Source organism: Epinephelus moara, chromosome 5, assembly GCF_006386435.1.
Source record: "Epinephelus moara isolate mb chromosome 5, YSFRI_EMoa_1.0, whole genome shotgun sequence".
Classification (NCBI taxonomy): Eukaryota; Metazoa; Chordata; class Actinopteri; order Perciformes; family Serranidae; genus Epinephelus; species Epinephelus moara.
Genome location: NC_065510.1, coordinates 6,854,547 through 6,867,777, shown reverse-complemented (window position 1 = coordinate 6,867,777; position 13,231 = coordinate 6,854,547). Strand labels below are relative to the sequence as shown.

At 42.4% G+C, this 13,231-nt stretch overlaps 1 protein-coding gene across 1 annotated transcript in view; it reads left to right on the top strand.

Annotated features, from left to right (window-relative positions):
• Positions 1-13,231, top strand: part of LOC126390636 (voltage-dependent T-type calcium channel subunit alpha-1I-like) — a 334,551-nt gene that overhangs the window by 263,714 nt on the left and 57,606 nt on the right. The window contains exons 36-38 of the mRNA XM_050045029.1: positions 1,174-1,348; positions 4,568-4,794; positions 7,152-7,734. Of these exons, the coding sequence (XP_049900986.1) occupies positions 1,174-1,348; positions 4,568-4,794; positions 7,152-7,734 (985 nt within the window). The remainder of the gene's footprint in view (positions 1-1,173; positions 1,349-4,567; positions 4,795-7,151; positions 7,735-13,231) is intronic.

Here is a 13,231-nt window from a genome sequence, read left to right as displayed (position 1 = left end):
GAATTTGAGGCCAGGTTGATGCCTTGTCACATTCCTCAGGTTGTTCCTGAGCAGTTTTTGAGGTGCGGCACGGCCTATTGTCCTCCTTTGGGGCTCCGCTGCCACTGAGGAGTGCTGTTGCCATGAGGGGGCGTTTTTGGTCTGTAGCAGTGTTTGGGTAGGTGATGCCTGTCAAGTGGCCAATCCATCCAACACCCTTGGGATTAACTTGGACACTGAAGCCAGGCCCCATCGCCTAACAACGGTGTTAACGCTTGTGGCTTAATGGGAGCAGATCCCTGCAGCCAGTTTCCAAAGTTTTCTCAAGTCTTCCCAGAGGAGTCAAGGTTGTTACAGTGGCAGCGTACTAATGTCAAGACTGCTCAGATAAGATGTTCAATTGAAATTGTCGAGATGTGTGTGTGAGCCTGCGCTGTACTGGAAATCATACCAACCTGTGAATGTTTCATCATCTTCAAACAGTTTTATTTAAAGCAGTCATGCATTAAAGGTGCTTTTGTGAGATCAAACCCTGACATGTGTAATAAAAATGAACATTAGCTGTAATAATCGTGCACACATACACACAAGTGCATGTCTTTAGGGAGTCACAGCTCACATCAACAAAGCCCTTCCATCTTGCTAATCATCATTAATTACTGTTTACATGCTTTACTGCCTGATTAAAACACCTGCCTTCCTCCGTGCTCTTGATATGGCCATGCTGGGATAAGTGTGTGTGAGTGTGTGTCTTTCACATCTCCATCTTCCCATGAACACTTCGCTCTCAGCTCACTGTGGCTCCACCTGGCCTGATTCATCACTGTGTAATTGAAGGCCAGTTCATTTGATCCAGTTTACAACCAACAACAACAGCCAAGCAATTTGAAGCTTTGAAGCCTGCCGTTACTTTCTTTTTACCACATCCAATTTTAATCAGGCGTGTATAGATGGATAAAGGAGGGGACATGAAAAGGGAGCTTTTTGAAATTGGAAACAAATTGTACTCAGATTTCCATTATGACAAGGCGAAATGAAAGGCTTCAGTGTGATATCTTTCTTGCTCCGGTGAACATCAGTGCACCTGGATATCATGCTTATTCTCCCTGCATCTCTTTGTCTGTCCTCTTCTCTTTCAATCGCGCATCTACCTTCAATTTCTTTCCTTTTTCCCATCATGTTTCATACTCTCAGAGGGGCAGCAGTGACTCCCATAGTTCGGAGGAGTTGCCCATCCAGGGGGGCTACACGGGGCGTCATCCCGCCAGCTCAGGAAGTGAGGAGAGGATCCAGGAGTTGTTTGAGGTGGGCGTCCATCCTCAGTTGAATCCTCCCTCGTCTGAGCGGCCGAGCCCGGCACATTGCACAGGTACTGTAGTACGCATGATGGTAGCACAGCATCTGAGATACTGTGTTTAGTTATGTCAAATTATTTTTCATTCAACATCAACACATTGGGAACACGCTGACTTATTAACATTAGCTGGTAACAAGCTTCTAGCAGTCGGGACCACTCTGCACTAGGAAGGATGGCGAGGCATTCGGGTGCCGTTCCCCAACAATGGTTTTAGTGCAGTCTTCATCACAAAACAATAAACATGGCCTTCTCATGGGGTTTAACAGTAGCCCTGAGCTTATCTAGACATTTAATTCTGCCGACTATCATCACTCTTTTCCACCTGCCGTCTTCACCATGACACCCGAGAGAGCTGCTAACCTCCACATACACCATGAAGTACACATCACACCCTCACAGGTTACCCACAAGGCCACCGACATGATGTTTAGATATGAAAATATTGAATTATGTTGCCATTCTCAACCACTATACCCTGAAATAACAGACAAAAGAAACCCAAAGCACCTAGAAAGTATGCAACCGAACAGTATACTGCTTCTCACTGTATAATTCTACTTCTACCACGGAGGAAAACATTGTACAACTACATTTACCCAACAGGGACATGCTAGTGGTTACTTTGCAGATTCAGATTTTAACTCACAACATATCACACTTAAAATAAGATGCATTAATATTCTTTAAACCAGTGGTTCCCAACTGGGACTTAGGATAAATCTGGAGCCCACAACTGAACCAGTTGGGAACCACTGCTTTAAAGTATCCAGCATGATATTAGAATTGAAAGCTCCACCTTGATAACGCCTCTCTTTCACTCTTCACCTCAAGTAGAAATTTTAGTGTGGGACTTTTACTGTGTGGTGTTGATACTTTGACTATTAAATGCCAATTGTTTTACATCAGGAAAAAAACTAAGTATCCTACTTGGACTACCAATGCCAGAAGTCTACCAATGTTCCCAGTTAGAGAAAGGGTGAAAAGAAAGCAAGCCGATTGCAGTGACTAGCCCTATACTTTAGCCGCTACTGGTTGCTAATTGGGCGGCACGGTGGTGTGGTGGTTAGCGCTGTCGCCTCACAGCAAGAAGGTTCCTGGTTCAATCCCGGGTGTGGGAGCCCTTCTGTGCAGAGTTTGCATGTTCTCCCCGTGTCAGCGTGGGTTTCCTCCAGGTGCTCCAGCTTCCTCCCACAGTCCAAAGACATGCAGGTTAATTGGTGACTCTAAATTGGCCGTAGGTGTGAATGTGAGTGTGAATGGTTGTCTGTCTCTACATGTCAGCCATGTGATAGTCTGGTGACCTGTCCAGGGTGTACCCTGCCTCTCGCCCAATGTCAGCTGGGATAGGCTCCAGCCCCCCAGCGACCCTCAAGAGGATAAGCGGTTAGAAAATGGATGGATGGATGCTAATTGACGTGTACTCAGAAACTACTCCCAATCTTTACCAATGCTTTATATCATCATACGTTCATTTTCTCACCAGTGTCCGTAATGTCCATATAAGTTCTGAAAGGTTTCAGCACAAAGTTCCAATAAGTGCAGCCATATAAATCTTAATCTCAGCAAAAATTGTTTGCTTCCCACCACCAGCAACACCTGCGCTAACTGGCATGACCTTAAATACCATGGCCTGCCTCAGCCTGTCACACAAACCACCTAGTGGCATGGCGGGATAATGCATTTAACACAAATCAAACACATGGCTCCAACAGTGGTGTTTGCCTACAGCCCACAGATGACTAAATCTGACCCTCGAAAACACGTTTCATGGCTATTCGCAGTCAAAAACACCAGTGCAACACTCTTAGTTGAAATATTAGTATCCACATTGGTGTATTCGTGGCTTACTTTGATATAACCACCGTGTTTATGAAGTAAAATGTGCCGGCAGTAACATTATCAATGTGCTACATTAGTACAGTTTAGCAAAGGAAAACACACCCAAGTTAAAGCTAATCGTGGTCAGGAAAAAATGCACTTAGCAAGGCATGACTCCCCACAAAGCCCTGAAGCCCCGCCCCCAATGCCCCTCAAAGCAGAAGGGCTGTACTGTTGTTTATTCAAACTTTATAACATTGAATGCGTTGCACGTCCAAATTATAGCAAATTCAACACTGCTTGCCCTTTGGTCCCCAGCAATAAACCCACCGGTGTGAATGAGGTTGGATGAACATTTCCCAAAATATGCAAATGACACACAGACATACAGAGATTCACTGCTTTGTAGTTAGATAGATATAAAGAATCAATGTGTAAAAAAAAATCAGGGACACACACCATGCAATTTGGTGAGAATACAGAACCTAAACTCTTTATAATATCATGCTTATATTAATACAGCTTGTTAAGGTTGAATCAATTTTTAATACACTTTTTTTAGATACTTTTCATGAGTGGCTCAAGCTATTGCACCACTATATAGATTCCCATTATGTAATTTCTATAAAGAAAATGTAAATTAGAATCTGAGCAGTTTTACTTTTAAGTAAAAACTGCTCTTTGTAGATCGCTTTTCATCCAACTGCAGCAAAATGGTTCAATTGAATCTTTCACATCGCCCATCATATTAACATAATCCCTCTCAGGGTTACCTTTCATCAGCGTTCCTTATTATCCTTATCAGTGTTCTTTGTGACCCTCACTGGTATTTAACCACCACGCTTTTATTAAACCCTGACTTTGACGTGACATTGATAGTATCATCTAAATAAGAGGAGGCTTTTGCCGATCGTCTCTGGAGCCGAAACAGACGCACAAGGACATGCCTCATATGCCACACCGTTGATTGACTTCCGCTGCAATTAAAGCGGTGATAGATGAGGTTAGATGAATGCAGACACATAGATGTTGATGAATGACATGTTATGGTATGCTGATGGCTCATCGCCCTCGGTAACATGACCGTCATCACGGAAACAGATGGAGCGATAAAAGGCAAAGTCAATCAGGGGGATTGTTCAGAAGCACACAATATCAGACTGTGGTAGACATGGTGTTACTGAGGACGTGAAGGAGTTGTTTACATGATTACACATTTCCTGCCAAAAAAAACAAAACACTTTAGTCTCCATCTCAGAGACCCGTATAAAAGATCAAACTATAATAGGACTTTTAATTTCCTAAATATCAGTTAAATCCAGCTAAATGCTAATCATTGTAAGATACACTAAAACCAAAACAGGCACGTTAGCACTGACAGAAATGTATTAAACTATAACCTTCTCTTTTCAGATGGGGATGGAGGAAGCTGCAGTGGAGGCGGTGGCGGTGGCGGTGGCGGGTCTTCACCCGTCTTCCACCTACCAGCAGACTTCTTCCACCCAGCTGCCGCGGCTCATCCGGGCAGCCCTGGGAACAGTGTTAGCCCGGGAGACAGAGGGCCATCCAGGTTGCCCTCCCCAGCCTCCTGGGCCTCCCTCCGCTCACCCGGAGCCAACAGCAGGCCCCTGAGCTCTCAGGTATTATAGACAGATGAATGGATGGATGGATGTGTAGACAAAAAAGGACCTGACATCAGTTTGTCTTTGTTACACATCAGTGGCATGACGGAGCAGTGGAAATAGATAATTCCTGAGAGAATGTTCAATGAACCAAAGTTGTCATGCATCAGAAACACTTCAGGCATATGGGATCTGCCGAATGTGGTAAAATGTTGACTGAGCTTATGAGTCCAGATACAAGATCTGGAAGCTTAATACTGTAACACATGATTACGATACTAGTCATTGACAAAAATACTGATTTGAAATTATTTTATCGCAGTAACTGAGCTGCAACATCCTCTTGGCAACTTGTGTGACATTTACCACTCTCCATTGATGTCCTACTGTTGTGTGAAACTCCCGATAAATTATTTAGTTATAATTAAAACCATGATGTCATTCGTATTGGATTTAACACCTCCCCTGTGTCGGCTTCTGCATGAAACAAACGGGAATGAAAGACCCTTATTTTAGTTCTTGTTCCTGTGTAACCATGGAGACAGAGTTTTCTTTCTCTCTCCTCTACCTGTTTGGTTTGTTTAGCTTGTGCCTGAGTGCCTCTGTGATCCTCAGCTGCTACAGTAATGCTCTGCGGCACTCAGCTAATTAGCCTGGCCAGCCCTGAGCCTGATACCGACTCTGTGCACACTGTTGTTCTTGGCTCACGCTCTTCACATTCTCTTCTGTCCCTTTTCTTGTATTTCCTTTATCTCTTTATGTCTTTCTCCGGTGTCCTGTCTCTCAAAGCTTCCTCTTCCTGTCCTCTTTCGTTTGATTCTTTCTCTGCCAATCCCTCCGTTTCTCCTTTTTCCTAATCTCTTCCTCTCCCCTGTGGTCTTGTATACTGACAGTGTGGCGGTAACAGTGCTGGGATTAGGAATAATGACGAACACCCTGCTGCCCCAGTGTACTCTTTTCAATGAAACAAATGCTATTTGACACATTGAGTGGCTTACACTAATCAGGGTGAACTTTAAACCAGGGATATTTTTGTTTTCACCAAACTTTTTAATTCAAAATCCGCCCTTTTTCTCCACCTTTTCAAATTCCAATTTAAACTCTCATCTCTGTTTAACTTTGAACTGTGAAAGTGCTTTTTTAAAAACACTTCAACAATGGCGGCATTGACAGGCTGCATGGAAAGAGCCAAAACGAGTGCAGTCCCTGGACAAATTAAGGAAACGAATCATTATCAGATTCTGAATATAATTTGAACAGAAGTATAATGAAACTAAAAGATAAGAGTTGGACCTGCTGGCAAACATGGGATCTTGTGGTATTTGGAGCTATTTCCTCTTTTTGTCATTAATACTGTTGCTTTAACGTGACAGTTCTTCAAAAAAGGACATTTGAGCGCTAGTTGTGTGAAATGCCAGCGGTTCACTTGCACAGGTATTGTATTTTTTTTTATATTTTTGCTTGATTTGACCTTTTCTCAAGATTGTGTGTGCAAAGATAGACCATGTTTTATTGACATCTCTCCTGTTGCACCTGTCAAGACAAGTAACTTATACCGTGATTATGGAGATTTAAGCTGATATACAACTTTGATTTAAGTTATTTAACTGAATTGTACTAATGCAGTATTTCATTTAAATTGTGCAACACTAACCCAACTCATCAAATACCAATGGTTGAGTAGTGGTCTTCGGTGTCAGATACCGATGTATCAGTGCACCCTTTAGCATCCATTTGAGATGCATTGGGTATGAAAGGGCAAGATAGTCCGCATAGAAAGGGTTAGTCAAACGGACTATGGACTTTTACCCAGGAGACGACTGTTTGTGTCCCATGTGAAACCAAAAGTGTTATTTTGGTAACAAGAGTATGTCATGTGACTTATTTTGAGCCAAACCATGATGGGTTTTTTAAACCTAAACACATACTTTTGTTGCCTAAACCTAAGGAAGTAAACCTGGAAATGAAACCTACATTAAAGTTTATTTTGAAAAGAGACTGTATGCATCAAAGGTGCAGGAACCGGACATGTCCTGTGCAAACAAAACTATATTTCAGAGGACATTGCATGTAATAAGCGTAATTGGGCATCCAAAACTGACACTGTAGGGGTACCTAGAGAGTCATAGTTTGAAGTGTAGAGCCACTGACCAAGCTTTGGTGTTTAACGAGTTGGGAGTGAGAATGCATTGGCAGCACAGATGGGATTATCTTTAAAGCGGGATTATCATTTTAAATAAAGTTTAGCTAAATGATTATTAATCCTAAAATTAGTAAAATATGTCCTGTTGATGCAAACCACCACTCATGCTTTGTCTACTGAGACTAATTGCTTCCTTTCGTTTTCTGTCACCACCTTCCTCCTCTGTGTGCAGCACCCGTCCCACAGTGACTCCTCCCTGGCCACAGGCAGTTCAGAGGGCAGCCTGCAGACCACTCTAGAGGAAGGGCTCAGCTTCAGCGTGTCCCCACCTCGAGATCTGGATCTCCCCATGCCTCACCTCTGCCCCCTCCCCACTCACCCCCTACACCCCCAGGGACCGGCCACAGGAGACCAGGGCCCTCCTTTATTAAAGAGACGCAGTACTACTTTTACCCTACAAGCCACCAGAGGGCACCAAAGGAGCCAGAGCAGCTGCGGTGGCGGCAGCACTAGCCCCGGCTGCCCCCGGCAGGACTCCATGGACCCCTCAGATGAGGACGTGGGCACGGGGACGGGTGGGGACAGCTGCCGCCAGACCCTCAACAGCGAACACTTGTCAGAAACACTGAACAGCCTCTCACTGACATCACTGCTCACCCCAGGCTCTCTGGCGCCCCCGCTGGTGAAGAAATGTAACAGCACAGGCTCACTGGACCAAACCAATCTATCGGCCCGGAGTAAAGATGTCCGCCACCTTTGCGGCATTGATGCCCACGGTTACTTGTCCAACACGTGGACGGAGGGAAGCGCAAGAGGTGAGGGGGAGGACAGTGATATCACAGGCTTCAGCATGAAAAGCAGCAGCCGGCCCACAGACACAAGCTCAAGGAAAAATAGATGAAACACTTGTTGCCTCTCTGTAGTGAAACTCTTTAACCATTTGCATTTCTGGACCTTGAGCTCAACAGGACGAAGAGACTTTTCATACGTGTCCCGTGAACCCGATTCTGAAACTCTCCCTTGTCTTTGAATCGTCTGTTCTCTCTCTTTCCTGTCCGGATCTGGCTGCTTGGGATCAGTCATTTCTCAAAAGAACACAGTTGCTTCTGAGTTTTGACATCCTCTATTTTCCGCAGGATATGTGGCCGCTTTTTGAAAGGACTTAACGATATTGACAAGGGGCTTAGCCTCTTAGCATAACCGGGATTCAGCCTTGAAAGATGTGGCAGTCCTGGGCTTTACATTTGAGCCATTCTGAAATACAGAATATTTAGAAAGCCATCAGGGAGACAGGCCTGAAAATTACAGTGATTGATGAACATTACTAAAGTGATGTTATTTATATGAAACTGTTAAAAACATCAATTTCAAAAACAGAAATTGCTTGACCCAACGTGCCCTCAACCTTTGTGCAAAAACAGTATTGTCAACATTGGACAGATGGCAAACTGAAGCTTCTTTTGAGGAAGAACTGAACTTTGTACAGTGTTTTTTGTAATAACCATCGCTAACAGTAGCATCGACCAACCTTTTTTCCTCTTTAGCAGATACGTTGGGTAACAGAGAATTGAAAGGTCGTATATTTTCTGTGTTCTTTTTCAACTTCAATGTATTGAAGTTGTGTGAATGTACACACGTCTGTCTCCGTTTGTGAGGGAGAGGGAGACCGAGACAAGCAAGGAGCCTGGCTAGTCTGAAAATTGACAAAAGGGCCTCTTTGAATAGAAGACTGGATTTGTGACTGCTGCTGAGAATACATGTGGGTTGTCAGTGGAGCGTTGGCCACTTTCAGAGTGGACTCTTTGTGCTTTCTACATACCCATGAAAGGGCTAAAATGTATTGAGTGCAGACCTGGGCCAAAACCTATTGGCGAATAACAGACTTGTAACCTTACACACTGTTTAAAAGTGTCTTTAAGGTACATCCATTATTTTAAAAGGCTTTCCTGATGATAAGAGAGAGAGTTTCTTTAAATATACATACAAAAGAATTTGAAATTAGGTATATCCTACACATCTAAAGATTTTCTCAGCAGCTGCACCCTTTACTTACATGTTAGATGGGTAGCAGTGATTCCCACAGGTAGAAAATACACTTTGCAAGGCAGTAGGTAAATGAAATATTATAAAAAAAGTTTAAATATAACTTTATAGGTTTCACAACAGTAGAGACAGTTTGATGTCATACAGTTTTCCTTGAGTCCTCCAAGTTGTCCCTCTGCGCAGCACATCAGCAGTGTCTCTGCTTTCACCATGATGCAGCATGGCTCTAGGGATGGCATCGCTGATCTGTCAATCAGCCCACCAACCTGGTTTCCAGAAATATCTCAGCAACTACTGGATGGATTGCCATGAAATTTTGTTTTTCATGGTGTCCAGAAAATTAGGACTTTCCCATTGCCTCTTATGGTTGCGCCAAATCAAACGACGCTCCCTTTCCCCACTGAAACAAGCATGTGTTGCGAGACTCAACTCACCTCTGACTGTGCAGGAGACCAGAGTCTCTGTGTTCAGCTCTCAGTAAAAGCTTCTGACTGAATCTCTGTGGTTCAGAGTTTAGTTTTTCTTCTGCACCCCTGATTTTACTTTAGATATCTGCCTTTGCTGTTCCATGTTGGCTTACAGATGTCTAGCAATCATGTTAAGTTACTGTTGATGAAAACTCAACACTTCCTTTTTTTGCTGCTTCACTATAAAAGCTTTTACATACAAAAAATGACAGGCTTTTATTGTGAAGAAAATGAAATGTGATTATCACCAAATTAAAGGAACTTTGTAAGCAAATTTTCTTCAATAAAAACAAGAGTAGAAGCAAAAACAGTCACAGTGAGATGTTAGATGAAGAGCTACAGGTATGGGGCCATTGTGGTAGCAAAATAGCTGCAAATGCGTATCTCAATCTGTGTGCGTAATCAGATATGTAAATGTGTAAAAAAAATCTAGAAATCTGTATTCAGATTTGCAAGTGTATTGCATCTGTAAATCTGTACAACAATCTGTAAATCTGTACACAGATCTGCAAATGCGTACAGAGATCCGTAAATATGTAGACAGATTTGTGTATACCTATGTCTTCAGCTTTAACTCAGTCGGGCCTCTCAATTGGCTCTCTTTGTATACGTAATTTTTGCTACTCTTCCTCTTCTGCCGTGTGAGATCCGCAAATGTGTGAGAAGATTTGTGTCTGTAACTCAAAGTGTGCCTCACCCTGAGCACAGGCTGACAGGCTCAAGCTGGCGCGACCTTCAGATTGTTTTGCCCTGAGCACAGGCTCACAGGTGCTACTTTTTTTTTTTTTTTTTTTTTTTTACTTTTTTTCTGTTTTGTTGTTGTATGGACAGGCTGCAGCCTTGGAGGCCTATGGATTCTTGTTTGCTCTCTGTAAGTACATGTTCAGGTTTTTTGCAGTAGTTGTCATGATTAACTTAGTATTGCCAAGCCAAGTTAAATAAAGTCGGTAACTTTATCTATGAAGACGTTTTCTGCTCAGCCGAGCAAAAGCTAGCTAACAATTCATTATATTAATTATTATTGTTCAGCTAGATAAGTTATTCTTCTGTACTCATAACCACCCAATTTACATAATGTGGCACCGACATTTTCAGATTGATGCACCTTAACATTAGCTAATTTGCTATTTAGCTTACTAGGCCCACTAGCTTTTGCTCAGTGAGCTGAGGCTGAGCAGACAACGTCTTCATAGATTAAGTTACCGACTTTATTTTAACAAAGCTTGGTAATACTAAGTTAACCATGACAACTACTGCAAAAAACCTGAACATGTACTTACAGAGAGCAAACGAGAATCCATAGGCCTCCAAGGCTGCAGCCTGTCCATACAACAACAAAACAGAAAAAAGTTAAAAAAAAAAAAAAAAAAAAAAAAAGTAGCACCTATGAGCCTGTGCTCAGGGCAAAACAATCTGAAGGTCACGACAGCTTGAGCCTGTCAGCCTGTGCTCAGGGTGAGGCACACTTTGAGTTACAGACACAAATCTTCTCACACATTTGCGGATCTCACACGGCAGAAGAGGAAGAGTAGCAAAAATTACGTATACAAAGAGAGCCAATTGAGAGGCCCGACTGAGTTAAAGCTGAAGACATACGTATTTACAAATCTGTTATTTACGGATCTGTGTACGCATTTACAGATCTGTGTACAGATTTACAGATCACAATACACTTGCAAATCTGAATACAGATTTGTAGATTTTTTTTACACATTTACATATCTGATTACGCACACACAGATTCTAAATACACATTTGCAGGTTTGTGTACGCATTCACAAACTTTATCACGCTTTTACAAATTATTTTACACATGTATAAATCTGATTACGCACACACAGATTGAAATACGCATTTGCAGCTATTTTGCTACTATAATGGCCCCATATACAGACATCAGGCTCTTCCTGCACCTCTGTAAACAGCTCACCTCCAGCAGGTGAACTTCCTCTACCTGCCGGGCTGTGTGATGAAAAAACCACTTGCAGCAAAATAAAGTGAAACTTAAGCCGTAGATTTAAACGCCATCCACTCAAGACAAGTCGTCTTGAAAGACACACCTTCAAGCGGGTAACCTTGTTATAATGGAGGCGCAAGTCCCTGCCGTGCTGGGCTGACGTGCCGAGTAATACCAAGTCTAGCTAAGACAGCACATGAATGTGGAAAAACGGCAAATGAACCCTCTTAACTTTGGTGATCTCCTAAATTTTCACATAGCAATACCAGCAGTTCAAATGTCACTTGTGTATTGAAATATCTCAGCATCTACTAAATTTACTACTTAATTTTTCCTCCAGTACCATCAGCATGTCAACATAACAGATTATCCAATGCTTTTCTTTAGAGCTATATCGTAGGCAGCTGGACTTGCTTGAGTTTCTTGAAAATGTTTCACCTCTCATCTAACTGAATTCAGAAATAACAAGCAAATCAAGTTGCCTACGATATAGCACTTAAGATTACCATGGCCTGGATGACTGAGAATCTTCTCCAACATCCAATACTTTTGTTTATGACCAAATTCCTGCAAAATTAAATGACACTCCCATTAGCCTTAACTGTATCTTGTGTTTTGTGCTAATCAGCAAATGTTAGCATGCTAAAATTCCAAACTAAGTTCATGAACATGCTTAACACTATACCTGCTTAACATCAACATTGTCATTGCATTGCTAGTGTTAGCATTCAGTTCAAAGCACCACTGTGCCCAAGCACAGCCTCACAGAGTTGCTAGCACGCCTGTAGACTCTTGTACTGTCTCAGTTCAGATTCTAAGTACACTTCCATGTAGTGTCCTGTGTACACTATGTACTAACTTGTGTAATGGATGAATTTTAACAGCTAAGGATGCAACGCTGTTGTACATTTACTGGCAATAACGATCGCGACAATTGATCACTTCTTCTTCTTTTGAATGACAATTTGTAACCACAGTGCATGTCACCGCAACTGTTTGACCACAATTGTCGCTCATCAAAGTATCTGCAAGCTTTTTTGCTTGCTCAACGGAGCAAATGCAATCGCTGCAGCTTCCTCTGCTGCCATTTTTACAAGTTTGGTGATTCCTTTTCTTCCACTATGTAGCCAAGATGGTGTCCATTTAGGTTGACAAGTGTCCAGTGTTCCACACTTAACTTTTTGGCCATTATGAATACACCACACGGGCACTCAAAGTGCACTGCATTTTACCATACTGGTGTATGGTGGAGTGCATAAGTGTAAACACACTTATGCACTCTAAATAGGAATTGTAAGTGGTGCTTGAGGCACAGCACTGGTTTAATTCTCTCAGCCTGTTGCCGTCACAACACACTTGGCCTTTGAATCAACAGAGCCACAGAAAAGAAAAGTCAGGAAATAACTGACTACTATAAAGATGAATCCGGTGTTTGCTGACAAAAGTTAGCTTGATAATTTGTTTCTAGCGTTTGATGAAAGAGTAATTGTCAGTGGTTCAGTGTAGTTTCCAATCCATAGAAATGAAACAGAACAGACACTCCCATTCAAATCAATAAGCAAGATGGTTGGAACAGCGGCTATTTTTATGTGAACCATTGCAATCATTGTAGTGGGCTAACTTCTGTATAAACGTCTGTATAGACAAACTGACTTGGGGCAGGTCTTGAACTCACTTAGGTGAGGTTTTGCATTAACGATCAAATGAGCAGTGGAGTATTAACGTTACACTTTTCAAATAAGCAATTCAATACTTTTAAAATATCACTGTTAGTGTTTTTGTCCTGTTTATTTTGTTGCTGCCCTGAGAGCTGATGCTCAGTGGACAGCTGAGAGGCAGAGTGAG